The sequence below is a fragment of the Salmo salar genome, chromosome ssa10, assembly GCF_905237065.1.
Source record: "Salmo salar chromosome ssa10, Ssal_v3.1, whole genome shotgun sequence".
NCBI lineage: Eukaryota > Metazoa > Chordata > Actinopteri > Salmoniformes > Salmonidae > Salmo > Salmo salar.
Genome location: NC_059451.1, coordinates 74,369,899 through 74,393,418, shown reverse-complemented (window position 1 = coordinate 74,393,418; position 23,520 = coordinate 74,369,899). Strand labels below are relative to the sequence as shown.

At 41.6% G+C, this 23,520-nt stretch overlaps 1 protein-coding gene and 1 long non-coding RNA gene across 8 annotated transcripts in view; one reads left to right on the top strand and one right to left on the bottom strand.

Moving 5' to 3' along the window:
* Positions 1-23,520, bottom strand: part of LOC106561060 (transcription factor SOX-6) — a 146,934-nt gene that overhangs the window by 48,053 nt on the left and 75,361 nt on the right. For all 7 annotated transcript variants that reach the window (XM_014124667.2, XM_045688091.1, XM_045688092.1 and 4 more), the window contains one exon: positions 7,545-7,634. In XM_014124667.2, the coding sequence (XP_013980142.2) occupies positions 7,545-7,634 (90 nt within the window). The remainder of the gene's footprint in view (positions 1-7,544; positions 7,635-23,520) is intronic.
* Positions 8,980-11,148, top strand: LOC106561076 (uncharacterized). Its single transcript, XR_006756997.1, has 4 exons — positions 8,980-9,482; positions 9,847-9,967; positions 10,509-10,663; positions 10,751-11,148. It is a non-coding gene; the product is annotated as an uncharacterized lncRNA (long non-coding RNA).

The following is a 23,520-nucleotide window of genomic DNA, read 5'->3' as shown; positions in this document are numbered from 1 at the left end:
CCAATATGGGTGTGGGTGTGTGTGTGTGTGTGTGTGTGTGTGTGTGTGTGTGTGTGTGTGTGTGTGTGTGTGCGTGCGTGCGTGCGTGCGTGCGTGCGTGCGTGCGTGCGTGCGTGTGTGTGTATCCCACATAATCAAGGCTATAAAACACTCTGTAAAACATATTGTCATCTCTGTAAGTCAGTTTTCATACAATGCACAGCCTCACAGCCAATCCTATAAGCATGTATAGAATAGATGTTAACCTATAACCACACTAAAGCACTTTTTTGATTTCTCCATCAACATGCTGTGGGTCTTAATATGTAGACCTTGTGCCTTCGCCAACTAAAGGACGATGATGCATTTTCTCTCTATGTGTGTGTGCCTGTGTGTGTGTTTGTAGGGGTCAATATATCTGTGTTGTATTTGAGGGTGTGTTTGTCTGTATGTCTGTGTGTGAGAGAAAGAGAGAGAGAAAAAGCATACCGTAATTTCCGGACTATAAGCCGCTACTTTTTTCCCACGCTTTGAACCTCGCGGCTTAAACAATGACGCGGCTAATATATGGATTTTTCCTGCTTTCAAATTTAAAAAAATTAATAAAACACACATTCTGTGACGTGCTCAGTTTTTTGGCGGCATGAAGCTTTCATTAGACCAATGAAATTGCCGAACAGGTTAAGGTCAAACAACTTTTTTGTTTACTGTTTAGATTAAATCAAGCGCGCTCAAACTTCCCATCATTCTGATTACGGTAGTCATTTTGTCACCCTCATCATGGCAAAGACACGGAGAAATGCATATGATGCAGCTTTCAAGTTGAAGGCGATTGATCTGGCTGTTGGAAAAGGAAATAGAGCTGCTGCACGGGAGCTTGGTCTGGAGCAATGACTTTCTTGGTAGGCTACTGTTTACTGCAAATTTTTGATTTTTTGTTACAAGCCGTGTTTCGTTAAAGCCTATTTATTTTTGTTACAAGCCGTGTTTCGTTAAAGCCTGTGTAAAGTTAATTTGTTTCAATGTACCGGTAGGCACCTGCGGCTTATAGACATGTGCAGCTTATTTATGTTCAAAATAATACTTTTTTTTTTTTATTCAGTGGGTGCGGCTTATATTCAGGTGCGCTCAATAGTCCGGAAATTACGGTAATTGATAAGGTATTCAAGTTAGCAACACCTAAAGTAGATCCCGTCCGCTTAAACGGGCCTGTGTGCAATTCTACGTATTGCTCCTCCACCTGTGTATATTCACAAGCTAGTACTTCATGATCTGAATCTTCACAATGAACGTGAGTTTGAATTGAACACGACACGCTACAATCGTTTAGCTTTCCTAGGCCCGTGCTCAGATTTGCTTTCTTTGCATATCAGACCAAGTGAGAGGGCCAAGCTTCAGTCCCACATCACACACAAATCATCACATACATCAAGTGACACTCACAAGTGCTTTATTGACTATTATCCGAACAACGTTCTTTTCATTCTTTGTCTGTTCGTTTTGTTTCCCTCCAATTATGTCTATCTCTGATAAGCTGTGTGTGTAATGAGGGGCATCCAGACGCTGCACTTGGTGCATTTATGAAATTGTTTCTTCCTGTTATTAATAAGCACGCACCTATTAAGAAACTGACTGTTAGAACTGTAAAGACCCCGTGGATTGATGAAGAATTGAAAAGCTTGAGAGGGACAAGGCAAAAGGAATGGTGAAAAAGTCTGGCTGCACATCTGATTGGCAAACTTAATGTAAATTGAGAAATTACGTGACTTAAAAAAAAAAAAATAAGGAATAAGAAATAGTATTATGAAGCCAAGATACATTTTATAAAGTATGATGGAAAAAATCTTTGGAATAGTTTAAATGAAATGATGGGTAGAAAGACTAATTCAACTCCATCTTTCATTGAATCAGATGGCTCATTTATCACAAAACCTTTTGTTGACAATTACTTTAATTACTATTTCATTGGCAAAGTAGGCAAATTTAGGAAAGAAATGCCAACAATAAACTGTGAGTCATCATATTCATGCATAAAATACCTAATAATGAATTTTGTAATTTAAGAGTCGGTGTGGTATTGACAACTTAGATAGCAAGCTACTGAGGATGGTAGCAGACTATATTACCACTGCTATTTTTCACATCTTTAATCAATCTGGAGAAAAATTAGAAAAAAAATGTCTATCCTCAGACCTGGAGGGAAGCCAAAGTCATTCCGCTACCCGAGAATGGTAAAGCATCCTTTGATTCTAACAGCCGACCAATCAGTTTACTGCCGACTCTTAGCAAACTTTAAATAATGTATTTGTTTGACCAGATACAATGCTATTTCTCTTTCAGCATGCTTATAGAGAAGGGCACATATGTACTGCACTGACACAAATTACTGACGATTGGTTGAAAGAAATGGATAATAAGAAGATTGTGAGAGCTGTAATGCAACCTTTGAAATTATTGACCATAACCTGTTATTGAAAAAACGTATGTGTTATGACTTTTCAAACTCTGCCATATTGTGGATTTAGACCTGTCTATCTAATAGAACACAGAGGATTTTTCTTTAACCTGTTGGGGGTAGGGGGCAGTATTTGCACGGCCAGATAAAAAACGTACCCGATTTAATCTGGTTATTACTACTGCCCAGAAACTAGAATATGCATATAATTATTGGCTTTGGATAGAAAACACCCTAAAGTTTCTAAAACTGTTTGAATGGTGTCTGTGAGTATAACAGAACTCATATGGCAGGCAAAAACCTGAGAAGATTCCTTACAGGAAGTGACCTGTCTGACAAGTTCTTGTTCTTCTTGGCTCTGTTTATTGAAAACTGAGGATCTTTGCTGTAACGTGACACTTCCTACGGCTCACATAGGCTCTCAGAAGGCGGGAAAAAGCTGAATGATGTAATTCCAGCCACTGGCTGAAAAACATTAGCGCTTTTGGTAAGTGCTCTATCAGAGGACAATGGGACGGAGGCGCGTGCACGAGTCGACCCCATGTTTTTATTTTCTCTCCCTTTGAACCTAAACACGCTTTCCCGATTGGAATATTATCGCTTTTTTACGAGAAAAATGGCATAAAAATTGATTTTAAACAGCGGTTGACATGCTTCGAAGTACGGTAATGGAATATTTAGAATTTTTTTGTCACGAAATGCGTCGTGCGCGTCACCCTTCTTTACCATTCAGATAGTGTATTGAACGCACGAACAAAACAGAGGATATTTGAACATAACTATGGATTATTTTGAACCAAACCAACATTTATTATTGAAGTAGAAGTCCTGGGAGTGCATTCTGACGAAGAACACCAAAGGTAATAACATTTTTCTTATAGTAAATCTGACTTTGGTGAGGGCTAAACTTGGTGGGTGTCTAAATAGCTAGCCCTGTGATGCCGGGCTATCTACTTAGAATATTGCAAAATGTGCTTTCACCGAAAAGCTATTTTAAAATTGGACATAGCGAGTGCATAGAGGAGTTCTGTATCTATAATTCTTAAAATAATTGTTATGTTTTTTGTGAACGTTTATCGTGAGTAATTTAGTAAATTCACCGGAAGTTTGCAGGGGGGGAAGCTAGTTCTGAACGCCACATGCTAATGTAAAAAGCTGGTTTTTGATATAAATATGAACTTGATTGAACAAAACATGCATGTATTGTATAACATAATGTCCTAGGGTTGTCATCTGATGAAGATCATCAAAGGTTAGTGCTGCATTTAGCTGTGGTTTGGGTTTATGTGACATTATATGCTAGCTTGAAAAATGGGTGTCTGATTATTTCTGGCTGGGTACTCTGCTGACATAATCTAATGTTTTGCTTTCGTTGTAAAGCCTTTTTGAAATCGGACAGTGTGGTTAGATTAACGAGAGTCTTGTCTTTAAAATGGTGTAAAATAGTCATATGTTTGAGAAATTGAAGTAATAGCATTTCTAAGGTATTTGAATAACGCGCCACGGGATTCAACTGGCTGTTGAGTAGGTGGGACGATTTCGTCCCGCCGACCCTAGAGAGGTTAATGGAAGCTTCTCTAATGTTAAACGTGTAAAGTATGGTGTACCGCAGGGGCGCTCTCTTGGCCCTCTACTCTTTTCTATTTTTACTAATGACCAACCACTTGCATTAAAACAAAGCTTGTGCATGTTGATGATTCAACACTATACATGTCAGCAACCACAGTTAGTGAAATCTCTGCAACCCTAAACAAAGAGTTGGAGTTAGTTTTAGAATGGGTGGCCAGTAATAAACCAATCCTGAACATCTCGAAAACAATTCTATTTGGTACAAATAATTTCCTAAATTCTATACCTTAGATGAATCTGATAATGCATAATGTGGCTGTTGAGCAAGTTGAGAAGCCTAAATAACTTTGGATTGTAAACTGTCATGGTCAAAACATATTGATTCAATGATTGTAAAGATGGGGAGAGGTCTGTCCGTCATAAAGAGATACTCTGCTTATTTGACACCAAACTCCACAAAGCAACTCCTGCAGGCTCTAGTTTATTCTCATCTTGATTATTGCCCAGTCATATCGGCAGGTGCTTCCATGTAGCCATGGCTCTATGTAATATTGTGCGCCTCCCACAGTCTGTTCTTGACTTGGGGATTGTGAAGAGACCTTTGGTGGCATGTCTTGTGGGGTATGCATGGGTGTCCGAGCTGTGTGCTAGTAGTTTAAACAGACACTTCGGTGCATTCAGCATGTCAACACTTCTTACAAAAACAAGTAGTGATGAATTCAATCTCTCTTCCAATTTGAGCCATGAGAGATTTCCATACATATTATTAATGTTAGCTGTCCGTGTACATTTAAGGGCCAGCAGTGCTGCCCTGTTCTAAGCCAATTGTAATTTTCCAAGGTATCTCTTTGTGGCACCTGACCACGACTGAACAGTAGTCCAGGTGCAACAAAATTAGAGCCTGTAGGACCTGCCTTGTTGATAGTGTTGTTAAGAAGGCAGAGTAGGCTTTTTTATGGACAGACTTCTTCTCATCTTAACTACTGTTGTATCAACATGTTTTGACCATGACAGTTTACAATCCAGTGTTACTCCAAGCAGTTCAGTCACCTCAACCTGCTAATTTCCACATTATTTATTACAAGATTTAGTTGAAGTTTATGGTTTAGTGAATGATTTGTCCCAAATACAATGCTTTTAGTTTTTTTTTATATTTAGGACTAACTTATTCCATGCCACCCATTCTGAAACCAACTGCAGCTCTTTGTTAATTGTTGCAGTGATTTCACTCGCTGTAGTAGCTGACGTATGGTATTGAGTCATCCGCATACATAGACACACTGGCTAGTAAAGATTGAAAAAAGTAAGGGGCCTGGACAGCTGCCCTGGGGAATTCCTGATTCTCCCTGGATTATGTTGGACATGCTTCCATTAAAGAACACCCTCTGTGTTCTGTTAGACAGGTTACTTTTATTCACAATATAGCAAGGGATGTAAAGTCATTACACATACTTTTTTCCATCAGCCGACTATGATCGATAATGTCAAAAGCCACACTAAAGTCTAATTAAACGTCTAATAAAATACCAATACCAAAAAAATACCAAGTACATTGACCCCACCTCATTTATAGGCTCATAAAAGTTATTGCTGACACATACAAACAGAAAGTGGACAGCTTTTTTGAACATGTACTCAAAGTTACAATTACAACCTGGACAGGAAAAGGTTTACTGCTCAACCAATTGTGAGAAATACCGGAGTGTGTGGATAGACTGTTTCCCTATATATAAGGATAAATACATGCATACTGGTAACAGCTTTCACCAAGCAAGAGAAATCTTCTGTCTTGATAAGAAGTTCTTACATTATATTGTATTTGTAAAAGTTTCCTGAAGGACCCCTGAACGTTCTTGGGAGGTTTTGTACAGTTTGCAGTTGGTTGCAGAGGATGTTTTTAGGACATTCTTTGGACATTGTGTCATGGTCCCCCGTTGGTTTTGTCATGTGATGGTCACGTGTCCCAAACCATTACAAGCAAAGTAAGTAAATGGTATGTGTGTTTTAATGTTAGTGGTAAACTGTTCAGCTAAAACTGCGTAGAAATATTTCATCAATATTTCATCAATGACAATATTTCATCAATGATTACATTTGGCATGATCACTTAGTACTGATTTTCAATATCACCCCACCAGGGATTACATTTCACAACCTCTGGATTTGGGGGTATACTGATCTTTCTGCTGCGCCACAAACACTGTAGAATTTCATAAGTCCCCTACACATTCATTACCTATAATGCATCTCTGCACTCAGTAAAAGAGTGCCAACTGCACTGCTATTTTAGTAACCAGTTAATCTGACTATTCTCTAATCTGACCTATTTCAGAAGTTTAAATTAGGGTTTTCATGTTAGTTGTGTAATATTGGTGGGCCATATTATTCTGTTTTAATGTTATTCCTGAGTTACAGTGATAAATATCATAGTTTTTCTTCAGTGTATTTTTAACAGAGCTGAGAATGCACTTTGAACTGCAAAGTGTAGGAATAGGCCTGCAGCTGAAATCATTCACTGACATGGTGGCGTAGCAGGAAAATTGCATATTAATGTTCTAGACACGTTAAATGAGAACACTGCTCTTCACAGATGAATCCCAGTTTCAACTGTACCGGGCAGATGGAATCATGTTGGAGAGTGGTTTGCTGATGTCAACATTGTGAACAGAGTGCCCCATGGTGACGGTCCAGTTATGGTATGGGCAGGCATAAGCTACGGACAACGAACACAATTGCATTTTATCGATGGCATTTGAATGCACAGAGATACCGTGACGAGATCCTGAGGCCCATTGTAGTGCAATTCATCCGCCACAATCACCTCATGTTTCAGCATGATAATGCACAGCCCCATGTATGTCGCAAGGATCTGTACACAATTCCTGGAAGCTGAAAATGTCCTAGTTCTTCCAAGGCTTGCATACTCACCAGACATGTCACCCATTGAGCATGTTTGGGGTGCTCTGGATCAACGTGTACGACAGCATGTTCCAGTTTCCGCCAATATCCAGCAAATTCGCACAGTCATTGAAGAGGAGTGGGACAACATTCCACAAGCTACAATCAACAGCCTGATTAACTCTATGCAAAGGAGATTTGTTGCGCTGCATGAGGCAAATGACGGTCACACCAGATACTGACTGGTTTTCTGATCCACGCCCCTCTCTCTTTTTTAAAGGTATCTGTGACCAACATATGCAACATATCTGTATTCCCAGGCATGTGAAATCCATAGATTAGGGCCTAATACATTTTTTTCAATTGACTGATTTCCTTATATTAACTGTAACTCAGTAAAATCTTTGAAATTGTTGCATGTTACATTTCTATTTTTGTTCAGTGTATATCTGAATGTAGGTATACATTTAATATATACAATATATCACACCACCATTCCATTCATTAAACTCTGACCTACCAGGACCATCACCCAATTGTCCATACCTCCACCATCCAATGCTTTTAGATTTGTGAACGAGTGCACATTTCAGAAGAAAGGAGATATTATTGGGAGGCAGCCTGTGAATAACAGCCGTCTCACCTTTGACCTCTCCTAGGAGCTCGCTGGCATTCAGTCTGTCCCTCCTGTCTTTCCAGTCCCTGGACAGAAGTGTCTCCACACAGGTAGACTCTACGGAAGGAGAGAGGAACACGCAAGTCAGTAACTTGGTTCTTTCAAACAAGGCACATGTTATACCCTAAGCAGAATGCAATGGGAACTAATACACCACTCTGAATCTTTCAATGGAACTTTTTTGTTTCTCTGAGGCAAGACAAGAATACTGTGCTTAGCCTTCATCTCTATGCACCCAGTTTTAAACTTTTCACCTGACATAACCCCTAAGAGGCTTGTGTGTGTGTCTGTCTTGTGTGTTCGTGGATACATGCTTTTGTGTATCTGTGTGCATGAATCTATCTTCCAGAGATCCTATCACAGTCGTAAACCCCATGAGAACAGTTTCATTCCTCAATGAGATCGGAGTCTAGCAGTCAGGATGGCATTTTTCGCTTCCAGTATTCAAAAAACCCCAAAAGGCTTTCTAGAAAAAAAAAAGTTAAGTGGACAATGGCTCATTTGTGAGACTTGATCCTAACAAAAGGACCAGCATTCATAAGCATATGAGCATTGTGAATGGCTTAATGTTTGGTTTGAGAGGTTTGTGCGTGTAGGCTATTGTGGTCATGAGGCCCTTGTCGGGGGAAACACAATTTACTTAGCTTGTGTCTCAAATGGCACCCTATTCCCTATGTAGTTCACTACTTTTGACTGGAGCCCTATGGGCCTTGGTAAAAAAAAAAGAATTGCACTATATAGGGAATAGGGTACCATTTGAGTCATACCCTTATTCAGTCCCATTAAAGCCTAGCATGTTTACACTGGATTATGATTATTGTAAATAAGTTCATGCTGCACGGGATCACATGGGATCAACATGAACAATGGTCAACAAAGGGAAGCAATGGATGTGTCCCAAATGGTGCCCTATTCCCTACATAGTTCACTACTTTGGACCAGGGAATAGGGTGCCATTTGCAGCACATAACAAACAGCAACGGAACGTAAATGCTTACAAAAGAGGTTTTCAAAATGTAATTCCAAAAGCCTTTCCCATCCTGTATACTCAAAACAGGGAATTTCCAAGACTGATTCCTAATAACAAGATAGTTGATTCAATTTTGCTGTCAAAATCCTGCGTAATTTGTGGATTGTTTGTCATCTAACCACTAGGCAGACAGTCTAGTGGTTAGAGCGTTGAGCCAGTAATCGAAAGGTTGCTGGATCAAATCCCCGAGCTGACAAGGTAAAAATCTGTCGTTCTGAACAAGGCAGCCACTGTTCCCCAATAGGCCGTCATTGTAAATAAGAATTTGTTCTTAACTGACTTGCCTAGTTAAATAAAACGTTTAATAAAAAAAATCTCAAACTGAAAGTATGCCTAGCTTGATATGTACTGTTTATATTTGGTAGTAATTTTAACTATGAGAGTTAAACACACACAGTCTGCTAGGCTTCACATAAAACAGAGTTAGAGGGAGGATTTATTGACTCACTTAGGGAATAAAATACAATCTAATCATTTTACTCTACATCCGTGCTTCGGCGCTGTACGAGGGAAACCTGCGTGTTTATGTGTGCATAACTGCACTGTAAGACTGTTCTGTAATCTCAACAGTAAAACACTGTAAAATGCACAGTAAAATGCTGTACATGTTGTTTTACAGCATTAATGCTGTAGATAGCACTGTATTACGGGAACAGTGCTGAAAAGTACTGTTATTAACTGTAATTGGAAGCCTCCTGTAAAAATGACTCTAACACACTATTTTTACAGTAACAGCTTATGCCTACTGTAGATTCAAATGATCAGTTTCAGGCGCCAACCTCATGCTGTTAGGTGACACATGAAGCTCAGACTATTTTTGTAAATATCTTCTTGAAACGGCTGTGAAGTGGAAGCATATTTTCAGCAGCTGGTGGGTACGTACCTTGACTTGTTTATAAGTCTCTTTATTACTAGCCAACATTGAATTACTGCATGTTTTCTTAGCTAACCTAGCTAGCTGGCTAACGTTTGAGTTAGCTAGCGCAAATTGACACAAGCCATTTCAGTCTGCTCTAAATTGCTCGTAAACATCTCGCTGTGAGACCTAGAAAAAAAAGAAGATAATAATTGTTGTGATGATAAGCTTTTAGATACACCTCTTAGTGCCATAGAGAATATATTGAGCGCAGATTCGTGACCGTTATGTTTTCACCATAACTACAGAGAAAATGGCTTGTTTCTAGCAGTTCAAAAGATATTACCCATATTATTACTGCTGCAACGGGTTTTTTTTCCCAGATTGACGGGACGCATTCTACACGTGAACCAAGCCATGGGCCGTTAAACTACTCGCAAGCGGCTAAAGTCGATGCTAATGACCAGCGCACCGGCGTCGTATTGAGGTGCCTGCCGACCTAAGGTGCTTGCCACACTGGGCAGCTGTAACACAGTGTCGCTGGCAATAGCTAGTAAGATGGCCAATTGTTTATATTATGTTTCAAGTAAGAAAACAGCCTACATAATAAATAAACTAATATTGGTAGCCATCTAGATGTCACCATACAGTCTACTGAATGGGGAAAGCATGAACGGCAACAACACCGGGACACAGTGTGCTCCTTAGCTGTCACAACTCTGTGTGATTTGGATCACTCTGCTCTCAGCTGTTTGACATACGTCATAGTGTTGCAGGCCAGGAGTGTCCGTATAGCCTCTTCAATTTAAACAGCACTGTTTCATAACGTGACAGTATTAGCTAAACCTGTTCACTTTGCTAGCAGAATGCAAACGTTCGGTGGCACAGAAAGGAACCAAAAAGTTGCGAGTCTGGTAAAATAAGCTGGGATATTGTGAAGGCTATTGCAATGTTTTTATTAGTTAGCTAGGATTTGAAGTAGGTCTATATAGCGGTCTTATTTGTATTTGTTCAACGACTCAATTGATGTCGTGTGGCTGTACAGGTTCCTAGTTCAAATCAACCCAAGAAGATGAACCCTGAAGGTGGGACAAAGTGCTTGACAAGGTGGCCCAGAGGAAGCCAGCTGTTCTCAACCGCTGCATTGCCCCATTCTACCAAGAGCTCACAGAGTTTGAATGAATGAATGAATGAATGAAGGTAAGTACACACACAGTGAGGTAAGTACACACACACCCACGACACCAGCTTGACATGTCCCCTTGTCCCCTGTCTTTTTACCCACAGAGTAACAGCCCAGGTGTGCTCGGTCTCTGATTCTATTATGAATTTTTCTATGCTTGTCCTGGGGGTGAAAAGAGCTGACAAGATCCGAACGGAGGAGGATTGTTATGGAGACCCATGAGGAACACCTGATGCCGTGCTGACTTCTCTCTCCTGGATGCTCTGCTCTTCAAATGGAGTTGCCCCTGATCATAGATCTAGGATTGTACCCAATCCCAATTTCAACTCCCTCTCTCGCTTTGTCCCTCTCTCTCCCCCACACAAAATATTTTTTAGATTTGTGTTGTAATGATGCTCTTTTTTGGTTACATATGTGTTAACTGTTTATACTTCTATTGTCAATTCTGTTGTTTAATTTGTTGTTAATGTTGTTACCAATTTGAATAAATACATTTTATGTACAAATGTATTGTTTTCTTACATTTTGATTTCAGTAGTGCTCAGCGATTAGTGCTTTTTAAAGTCGGTTTGGTTTCGGTTCTATTATTAAAACATAATCACTGATTTCGGTTTTGATTATTTGGGTTGAATGCTGTAACACAAAAAAAAAGTCCCATGATGGTAGTGACAGCCCATTACTCACTTATTAACCATCATTTATTCACATTACTTTAATAAAATATTTCAGTTGTGTATATAACCGTTGTTTTATTTGATGACTTTGTAATTGAATTCACAGTCATCGCATCTCTATATTTTGTAGATCTTCAAAGTAAATAAGGGATACTTTTATGACTGCTGAATACCAACAATCAATCACTTAGGTCATGTATTTTCAGGTAGAGATACCCCTCGAAGCTACAGCTGCTCTCTATATCCCCTCACGATTGTGTATTCTTCTGTCTCCTCCAATAACAGGCGTAAAAAAAACACAGACCAGACAGGTAGATGTGCAATGGATTATGGTCATTGTAGTTAATTACCACATTTGATGCACTAAACTATGTAGAATATTGGCCTGCTGAAAACTACAACTCCCTACTACATCGCCCAGTTCAGGCTGGACCTGATTTATCTTTAGAGAAACTGTGAAATTTGCGCATTGAGCTCACAATAAGAAAAAAAAAAATATGGAATTCAAATAATTTAACCGACTTAGGCCAATCAGTTGTTTAAAAAACCAAAATTGTGGTTAATCGCTCAGCACTAGGGAGAATGTCACTGTACGTTTACAGCATTACAGTATTGAGCTGGCAACTCTGGTGCCAGTATAATGCTGTACATTTAAAGGGAGACGTTTTACAGTGTGTATATTATGTGCGCGCGCATGTGTGTGCGACAGTTATCCACGATTTACAACCCTCAAACTGATAAACACATCTGAAAAGAGAAGGAGGAAGGAAGAGCATGAGGCAGAGGAATGGAGAGGAGAAGAGAGGAGGAAATGATGTGTTTAACCCTAGATGGATCTCTATCTCTCCCTCCTTTCTTAACCTTACAGAATGGGGATCAAGTGCTGTTTAGATTGGGGACTGGATAAAAATTCCACACTCACTCTCCTTCTAGTAGAGGGGATATTCAAATGATGAACGACTTGTGAACAAGGTCCAGAGAAGTGAGGGAGAAGGGGAACGATGGAGAAGGGGAGAGAGGGAGAAGAGGAAAAACGCAGGGATTGAAGAGGGAGAGAAGAAGGGAAGAGGACGAAGAGAAAGGAGAGGAGTGAGTGGGGCGAGAAGAGGTAGGAGAAGAGGAGAAAGAGGAGGAGAAGAAAGAGGAGAATAAGGTGGGAGGAAAGCCCCACGGTGCTTCTATTGGGTGCTAAACCACACACACAGACAACGCTGTCATTGTAAATCTGTGGAGCCCAGCCAGCCAGCCAAGTATCAGAGATTGTGTTTGGTGTAAACAGACTTTTTATCACCTGGCTGTCTCAGCGTTGTGCCAAAAGCAAGTGTTTATGGTGTTTAACAGAAACCCCAGGCGTGTAATGGTGTGCGGCAGGCAAGCGTCAACAGTCATGGAGGGAGGACACTGCCAGGAGTTTAGGAGCCGAGCCTTTACTGTCTACAGTAGCCTAGCATGAGGTCACCACTTGGAAAGATAAGAATGATATCTCTCCTCTCTCTCTTTCCCTTGCTTTCTCTCTATCTCTCACGCACACACGCACGCACACACACTAGCAGTTGTCCTAAACGCTAATTTAAGGTTAGTTTCAAAAGAATTCCTCCCAACGGTTAATGCATGATACCTACAGCACTGAAGCTTAAATAAAATAACCATCGAGATCCCCCACCCAAGTCTAAATCAGTCAATGTACACGAATGAGCAATATCAACTCTTCTTCCCGGCCACTGCTAATGGAGTGGGTAGAGCGACGAATTAACAACGTTTCCTCAGCTACCATCTCATGTTAGTCCACTTCTTATTTAGGAGGGCGGGTCAGACACATGCACTATACCTAGTTCAGAAGGGGGGGGGGTCAGTACCCAATGTGCACTGCAGTTGGAGAGAAGGAGAGAAAGAGTAAAGCGAGAGGACAGAGAGTGAAGTGAGAGGCAGAGAGAGAGAGAGAGAGAGAGAGAGAGAGAGAGAGAGAGCAGCTGGGCTGAACAGCTGGCCAGGAGGATTTATGTCGGAGTGAAATAAAACTCAACATATGTCCAAACACAAGAGAGGCCAGAGAGGAAAGGAGAGATCCTCTCTTTAGCACATACAGCACAGTCACTAACATACAATACACCACCCACCCCCCCCGAGATACAGCCACAAAACCTATAGCAACCAAACCTCACACACAGCTCTGTTCTGTCTCACACACCCAAGTAGCCTAAGGATTCAAGTAAATGTGTGTACTGAAGCCAGCTAGCCACTACAAGAGCTAAGTGCTGTAAAACCATTAGAGTCCAAGTCAGATGTGTGTTGTGTGTGTTACCGCCGTGTCCATTACAGAGACACTATTTTCATCTGTCAGATGACACCTGCTCTGCCTCTCTCTCTCGTTCTAGCTGCCAGCCACGGGCTCCAGGGTGAAGTTTCTCCTAGGTACAGCTCTTGGGTCAGCTAGCCCCCCCCAATCCTAACCTTAACCATTAGTGGGAAAAATACAAAACTGACCCAAGATCAGCATCTTGTGTCAACTTCACCCTGGTCTAAACGTTGGCCATGATTGGAGAATGCCTGCAAGCTGCTCCTTCAGAGAGGGTAGATGGGGGCTGGTTGAAGGGGGTAGCAGCATACTAGCCTCCCTGTATGACCTCATCAATTGACCAGCATCTGACCCACAAGCTTCCACCCTATAGCCATTCTTACTTCCACTCTCTTCCTGTTCCAATTCGTTCTCCCGAAGTACGCACTTGAAACCCGTTGGATTTGGTATATGAAGGGAAGTGAAAAAGTGCACAGAAGGGTAGAAACGTAGGGAATTGGGACGCGCACAGAGTTTTCTGGAATAAAACGGCTGCTGTGCTTCATCCCGTTGGGTGCGGCTACATTGGCAGTTGCAGATAGAAATGTTTTGTATGGAGCTGACATGAGTCCATAGTCTACACGACAGAGGCAAATCGGTTCTAATACTGTACAGTACATTTCTCGCTGAACCTTCTGTAAAGTTGAACCCCAGTGAACGAACGTCATCCTGTTCTGGGTAGACCTCAGTTATTTGCGTGACAATCACGGCGTCAGTTGTACAGCAGCACAATTATAGTATAAAGAATCTTAATACTAAGCTTTTAACCCTCAACTCTCGACTTATACAGTGGGGACCAGAATTATTGACAACCTTGATAAAGATGGGTGTCAAGGGTGTCAATAATTTCGGACCCGACTGTATACAAGCAGACGCTTGTATCCTAAGCGACTTACAGTCATGGGTGCATACATTTTACGTACGGGTAGTCCTGGGAACGGCTCATAATAATAGCCGGAACGGAGCAAAACCTTTTTTTTTCTCTCAATGTATTTGATACCGTTCCACTCATTCCGCACCAGGACCAGATGACTTGCTTATCCCACCTGAAGTCTCTCAGTGCAAATACAACTCAAAGGAAAGAGAAGGTCTCACCCCTGTCATGTTTCAGAATACCTCACCCTTCCACACTCATCCAAAAAGTCAATTGGATTCGGTTTGCACATGTGAGGCGGAGACACAATAGAAGTGTTGTTGTGTGGGAGGGGGGGGGCAAAGGGTAACAGGAGGTTGGGGTGGGAGTGGTTGGATTCACAGGGGGTAGAAGAGGTGTTGGGGGGGGGTTCTTGCTGGGGTCGACAGCTGAGTGCTTTAGAGAGTGAGAGGACGACCTAGTATGTCTGACCACGGGCCCCCACCGCTGTCGACGCATCCGAACAGGGAGAATCTAAGGGGTTTGGAAAGACATCCGAGGGGCTTGGAAAGACATCCGGACGCACAGAGAGAGAATAGCACACAAGAACGTCACACAAGCAGCTGGTTCATTATATATCATCTGTAACGGGGGGAGATAATCAAACCCCCAGACAGACACTGTTACAGCCTCCCGCTCTTTAAAACAAACTCTTAACCACTATACGTTGTGTATTTTATGCCACATGCTGAATTGGAGGCCTGCTACTCTTTGAAAATCGGGGGATACAAAATGTCTTTGGTAAAAAAAAAAATGTTGTTTCAAAAAAAGACAAACATGTTTGGTGTATTTGAGGGAGTTCTGGTCTACCTCAGGTACTCCGGGGAGGTGTGTGGGGGACTGGATGAGGTCTATCAGAGAGGACCATATGATCATTTGGCCAACTGCCAAGCTGTGGAAAAGGCTACTGGGCATCCCGTGGCTTGGTGTAGTTAAGGCACTCTGCCACAGATCATTACAGCAGAGATCCCTCTTCATTATGGGGAAAACAGGGAACCAGACCACAATATGGAGAGGTGGAGGAGGATGGGAAGAGGTACAATCACACTCAAATGTACGTTATGCGCGTGCGCGCACGCACGCACACACACACACACGCGCACACACACACGCAAGCTGCCAATCCTATAGAGAAGGGCAATCGCAGTGGCAATGCCAAGCCTTGAGTCAAATACCTTGTATAATTAGCCTGTAGGCTTAACCCTTAGCCTGACCCTATTCTCTCTGCACCACCTCTACCTACCACTGTACCAACACTACTACTACCACCTGCCTGCACCCACACAAGCACCAACACAAACACACAAACACACACTTCACATATTAGAATGTGGGTTACTGTGGGTTCCACAAAGGATTACTGTTCATTCAGATGACACTTACTCTCTGCATTACCCGCCCCCCCTTACGATGAGGCTGTGCCGCAAATGGCACCCTATTACTTATATTGTCCACCACTTTAAAAACAGAGCCTTATGGACCCTGGACAAAAGTAGCGCACCACATAGGGAATAGGGTGCCCTTTGCGACTCGACCTTAGCGTGTAACCGACAATACCTACCATGGCCATAAGGTAACACCTAAATGGGGATTTGCTTTATGAGAAAAGAGGATTATGATATGAGAATAGATGGTTGGTCTATGAAACATAATGAATCCTAAGTGAGGAAAAGTAACTGCTAGTGATATGACATGACTTTGTAGACCGAAATTCGTCTGTTCTTTCGACCAATCAATTGGTCGGCATCTTTAAACGTGTATTTTTTCCATATATAGACATATATAGATGTAGTTTAATAAAATCACCTATACGCATTGAGCTTGTCTGATGCTTTAAGCTTAAGAAAATAAAACAAATGCCTCAAGAGGGCGCCAGAGATCTTAACCTGACCCAACTATTCTCCTCCTGCTCCTGCTGGCTTTCACAGATTCTGCCATTACTCTCCTGAAGTTGCCGGTAATGGGCTACACGAGGAGTCGGCAACCTTTCTCATGTTGAATGCCAATTTATCTTACCATTTCTACCGATCTGCATGCCAGTTATTGTTTTAATATGCACATTTTCGTGAAACAGTTTCATTGAACTTATAATAACGTCTTCATATCTCAAAATCATTGTCATGTGGTTAATCAAAATTCTATCCAAATTTAAATGAAAATGATACAAACCTAAAAAGGAACTTATATTGCTATTGCCAACTATGTAAAAATAGCCTACATAAAGCCAACAAATAAAAACGTTGCAGCCTGCAGGTAGAAAATATCCTGATGAAAATAAATATCCTATAAATCACATTGGCTACACATGGCCTGTCTGCAATGAACTTGAAACATTGTATGAACTATTAAGTTGGGTCCAGCCCCGAAACTTGCGCTAGCGACCTTGCAACATTGTATAAAATATTCTGGGCTCTCTAGCACCACTAAGCTCTGGACAGACACAGCTGTAGACTATTTGTGTGAGGCATAAGAAGCAGTGCTTGACTTGGGCAGGAGCTCAACGGAGCAGAGTACCAGCACCTCACATTTTTCTACTGCATGAGCTCCAGTTTCTCTTATAGAAAATTAGCTCAAAAGAATCCCATCTGGACAAGAGGAATACCTATGTAAGAATGCTGTTCATTGACTACAGCTCAGCATTGAACACCATAGTACCCTTCAAACTCATCATTAAGCTTGAGACCCTGGATCTCGACCCCGCCCTGTGCAACTGGGTCCTGGACTTCCTGACGGGCCAACCCCAGGTGGTGAAGGTAGGAAACAACATCTCCATCCCGCTGATCCTCAACACTGGGGCCCCACAAGGGTGCGTTCTCAGCCCTCTCCTGTACTCCCTGTTCACCCACGACTGCGTGGCCATGCACGCCTCCAACTCAATCATCAAGTTTGCAGACGACACTACAGTGGTAGGCTTGATTACCAAAAATGACGAGACAGCCTACAGGGAGGAGGTGAGGGCCCTGGGAGTGTGGTGTCAGGAAAATAACCTCTCACTCAATGTCAGCAAAACAAAAGAGATGATCGTGGACTTCAGGAAACAGCAAAGGGAGTACCCCCTATCCACATCGACGGGACAGCAGTGGAGAAGGTGGAATGTTTTAAGTTCCTCGGTGTACATATCACCGACAAACTGAAATAGTCCACGCACACAGACAGTGTGGTGAAGAAGGCGTAACAGCGCATCTTCAACCTCAGGAATCAGAAAAAAATGTGGCTTGTCACCGAAAACCCTCACCAACTTTTACAGGTGCATAATTGAAAGCATCCTGTCGGGCTGTATCACCGCCTGGTACGGCAACTGCACCGCCCACAACCGCAGGGCTCTCCAGAGGGTGGTGCGGTCTGCACAACGCATCACCGGGGGCAAACTACCTGCCCTCCAGGACACCTACAACACCCGATGTCACAGGAAGGCAAAAAAGATCATCAAGGACAATAACCACCCGAGCCATTACCTGGACACCCCGCTTCCATTCAGAAGGCGAGGTCAGTACAGGTGCATCAGAACTGGGACAGAGAGATTGAAAAACAGCTTCTTTCTCAAGGCCATCAGATTGTTAAACAGCCACCACTAGCACAGAGAGGCGGATGCCTACCTACAAACTTGATATCATTGGCCACTTTAATAAATGGAACACTAGTCACTTTAATAATGCCACTTTAAGAATGTTTACATATGTCGCATTACTCATCTCATATGTATATACTGTATATTGTATCCTTCACTATATATTCTTTACTATCTATTGCATCTTAGCCGCTCTGTCACTGCTCATCCATATATTTTATACTTATATATTCTTATCTCATTCCTTACCTTGATTGTGTGTATTAGGTTTTGTTGTGGAATTGTTAGATATTAGGTTTTGTTGTGGAATTGTTAGATATTACCTGTTAGATACTGCTGCACTGTTGGATCTAGAAGCATAAGCATTTCGCTACACTCGCAATAACATCTGCTAACCATGTGTATGTGACCAATAACATCTGATGTAATGGGGAATTGATATACACTATCAATCAAACTCAAACAATTCACGTAACGAAGTTATGAAACAATGAATGTGCACAAATTGGCGGGAGAGAGCGCATTCTGGAGAGAGAAGTGCATTGCGCATCTGGGCGCATGGTCAATCGGTGATACGGTGATATGGCCTCAGCAGAAGTCAGGGCATTCATACTTCTGGCGCTTCGCAGAGCAGTCCAGACCTGTTGTCAAGGAAGTGAGTTTGTGTTTATACAGGAAGTACCGCCCCCACCTACCATCAACCAACCATGTCAATGAGGAGCTATACAGAGCCCTGCACATTGTTACAACATTTGGGAGGCGGATGGCGATGTGGTACAGAGTTCGATTTGGCCTCTGCATGCCTCTGGAGGCTCCGCAATTGCGTCACACCCTCCATATGGAGCCTCCGACCACATTGTCGGATCAAGCATAAATTTGCTTTTAGTCAAGGCCTCCGTAATGGATTAGTTCACTGAGATTGTCGCAAATATATATATATATTGTCGCAAATATATATATTTGTTACTGCTCAACTAAAACAATCTCAGTCGACCAACAGCCTAACGACCAATCAATTGATCAGTCGACTAATTGGGATCAGCCCTAACACAGAGACATGTTTGCGCGAGTGCACATGTACACACACACTCTCTCTCTCTCTCCCTCTATCTATCCCAGGAACAATAGTGCCAAGTGAAAACCCGCTCTGCGTTTTGAGTGGCATTGACAGAGATGCTGAAATGGCCTATCAGCGCTGAGAGAGAACAAAGTGGAGAAGCACACAATGAGTCTACTGTCACAGACAGGGGTTAAGCGAAGTTGGACTCCTTTGATGTTGCCCTCCAGCTGGTTAAGCCATTAGATGTTGTGATCGGATCCCCAGGCCTGCGAAGTGTCCCAAATGGCACCCCATTTCCTATATAGTGCATTCTTTTTAACGAGGGGGGAATAGCGCTCTGGTCAAAGTAGTGCACCATATATGGAATAGGGTGCCATTTGAAACACAACCTAGGACTGCAGGCAGAGCTAGCCTTGGCCAAACTAGCTGTGGAGATATGAGAGTCTGTTGGACCACACAAGAAAAATCATTGCAAGGGCCACTACTAGCCGTATACCACCCCTTACGGAAAAGCCACATGACTTCACAAGACATTTCCACATGTTTTGCACATGGGAAAACATGTGTTTTTGGAAATGTCACATGTGAAGTGTTCCAAAAACACGTTTTCACATGTGAAAGGCCCGATATATTGGCAAGAATATATTACTGCACTTCGATAAAAGTTGCCCGGAATCAAGTCAATATTTGTGCAATTATTAACTAAAAAGTTTAAGTGCAGAGGGACACTTGACATTAAGGCCTAGAGTCAATGAGATGAAGCGTAAACACTCGACAGCTGACAATAATGAGGATTTCTAGGTGTAGATTACATATCACATTCCAGTGTTCCAACTTGTAAGGCTACATGGGATTTCTCTTAACACAGCTTTATGCAGCCAATGGCAATTTCTGCTTCAGGTATAATGCCAGAAGACACTTGTGGATTTGACAGCTCTAACGCAGTTCCAAAACAATCGCTATGTGGGTGCCCACTAGCGTGGATATGATAGAATCTTTCCCTAAGCGTGCATAAATACTCTCTGGATTTGAACTTGCAACCATTTGTCAGAGTTCAGCATGTGGGAGAATTCAGAGCTCAGGGACGATAGACATGTTTCCTACTAGTAATTACCAGTTGGAGGGTCATACAAGTGGATTTTTGCCAGTCGTATGTGGTAAATTCCCACTTCCCACTAGGTATAATCACTACTGCACTTTGAAATGTAGGTGGGGCCCTGTGCTGGCGGGGGCTCATTAGCATATGTGGGGGCATGGTCTAGAATATGTTGTATTTGTGCCAACCGTCAATGGAAATGTTGTACCAGTTTAAGTGGTTTTATCATTATGTTGATGAAGGTTGAGCACCTCTTTTGACATTGTCACTACTGCAATCTTTAAAAAAACTTGTGACAATCAAGAGCTGCACTGTTAAGAGGTTACTGTGCATTTCCAGTAGCTTAATGGAAGTTGGTTCACAGAAAGTTAATGTATAATTTTCAATCATTTATGGTCAACTAATTACTAGTGGGTTATTGCTAATCCATCACACTCACTGACTTGATGGTCTGGAAGGGAAGTGAGTATTACAATTACATGGTGACTAGTCATAAATGAGCTATTGTATGGTTCTTTGGTATCACATGCACTTGTCAGCCTTTTAACAAGGCTGCAGAACTGACAGTGTACAAGCTTAATGTTAATAAACAGAGCAAATTAACTGGGATGACCTTCCCTTATGGGAGAACAAAAAAAGCTAGCTGAAAGCCACGCCTGCAATCTTCCGATAGGCTGGTGCTGTTACAGTATGCTGCCAATCAGCAAGTGATGTGCATGTCGTCAACAGAAGAGTCAGTGAAGGCACAGTAGCTTATTGTCAAGATTGCTGGTGGCAGAAAGTTACTGTGACTTTTAAAATAACTTTAAGCCAAGAAGTGTCCAGTTAAGAAATGAGTAATTCACAGCAACAAGTTGACATTAAGTTACTGGAACATTCATAATAACCGCTTCACAGTGCAGCTCAGTGTTGCTCATTACCAACACATTCTCTTATAACATTTGCAGAATGAACAGTTATCAAAGGATTTGCATTGGCATAACCGCCAGACACTTAAACTGCTACAACACTTCCACTGACGGTTGGCACAAATACACATATTTCACCACACCTCCAAATATGCTAATGAGCCCCGCCAGTATATTGCCCCACCTATCAAAGTGCAGTGATGATCGTGTCTTATATTCCAAATATTAGGTTGAAAAATGTCCCATTATACCTACATGTTGACAAACTGTACCATGGGAGTTCATTGTGCACCTGTAAATTTTACATTTTACCTTGTACCCCAGGTAACGACACTGTAGTACACCCTAACCCTACCTTTATTTTTTGAGAGTGTGTTAATATACAGTATGTTCCATGCAATTCATATGAACCTGGTGGCACAGCAGATACATTGATGCACTCCCAACTAAAAGGTTCAAATCCCCAAAGAATTCATGTATACTCTACATCAAGTGTCCTTGAGCACTGCTAGTTTTATGTTGGTGGTGATAATTGGACAATTATTTACTTGAATCTCGGCAGCTTTTAGCAAAGTGCAGAAGTGCATTCTTGCCAATAAGTATGTGGCCATATCTCTTTCATGCTCACAGATCTGGTGATGTAGCTGCACTATAGCAGGACATTTCTGTTTGCTAGCAACCAAGAGGTTATGAGTTCAAATTCCATTTAAGACTGAGTCCCAAATGTGGTCACAGTACAAGATTGTGCAGTAATTGAAATCAGAATACAGCATCATACTGACATTTTATAGAAATAACACCTTCAAGTTGTTGTATATACACAACCATTCAAAAGTTTGGGGTCACTTAGAAATGTCCTTGTTTTTGAAAAAAAAACACATTTTTGTCCATTAAAATAACAACAAATTGATCAGAAATACAGTGTAGACAATGTTAATGTTGTAAATGACTATTGTAGCTGTAAACGGCTGATTTTTTATGGAATATCTACATAGGTGTACAGAGGCCATTATCAGCAACCATCACTCCTGTGTTCCAATGGCACGTTGTGTTAGCTAATCCAAGTTTATCATTTTGAAAGGCTACTTGATCATTAGAAAACCCTTTTGCAATTATGTTAGCACAGCTGAAAACTGTTCCTCTGATTAAAGAAGCAATAAAACTGGCCTTCTTTAGACTAGTTGAGTATCTGGAGCATCAGCATTTGTGTTTTCGATTACAGGCTCAAAATGGCTAGAAACCAAGAACTTTCTTCTGAAACGCGTCAGTCTATTCTTGTTCTGAGAAATTACGGCTATTCCATGCGAGAAACTGCCAAGAAACTGAAGATCTTGTACAACGCTGTCTACTACTCACAGAACAGCGCAAACTGGCTCTAACCAGAATAGAAAGAGTGGGAGGTCCCGGTGCACAACTTAGCAAGAGAACAAGTACATTAGAGTGTCTAGTTTGAGAAACAGACGACTCACAAGTCCTCAACTGGCAGCTTCATTAAATAATACCCGAAAAACACCAGTCTCAACGTCAACAGTGAAGAGGCAACTCCGTGATGCTGGCCTTCTAGGCAGAGTTCTTCTGTCCAGTGTCTGTGTTCTTTTGCCCATCTTAATCTTTTCTTTTCATTGGCCAGTCTGAGATATGGCTTTTTCTGTGCAACTCTGCCTAGAAGGCCAGCATCCCGGAGTTGCCTCTTCACTGTTAACGTTGAGACTGGTGTTTTGCAGGAGTGATGGTTGCTGATAATGGACCTCTGAAGGCCTATATAGATATTCCATAAAAAATCTGCCATTTCCAGCTACAATAGTCATTTACAACATTAACAATGTCTACCCTGTATTTCTGATCAATTTGATGTTATTTTAATGGACAAAAATATTGCAAAAACAAGGACACTTCTAAGTGACCCCAAACTTTTGAACGGTAGCGTAGGTGCCTAAAATGATGAAAAGTTGTTCTTAAAAGAGAACCCTTCAAAAAGCAAAAAATATATATTAAAAAAAGGAAACAAAAGTACAGTAGTTCGAGAAATGCGTTTCTGTAAAGAGATCGGTATATAGCAGCACTTCAATCCACATCAATCTAGATCTATATGTTTATGGCTGCATTTGACTTTGTGGAGAGAGTTCTCAGAGCCAATCAATGCATTCATTTAGAAGGGACAACATCCATCTCTCAGCCTTAGTGATTTATTGATCGCCTGCTCTCTTTAGCCAAACACATTGCATGAAATGAACCCAACTATTAAGCTCAATGGGAGTGGTCAAATGCCAGAAATGTAAATACAACATCATTAACAATATTTAATATACAAATGAAGGAC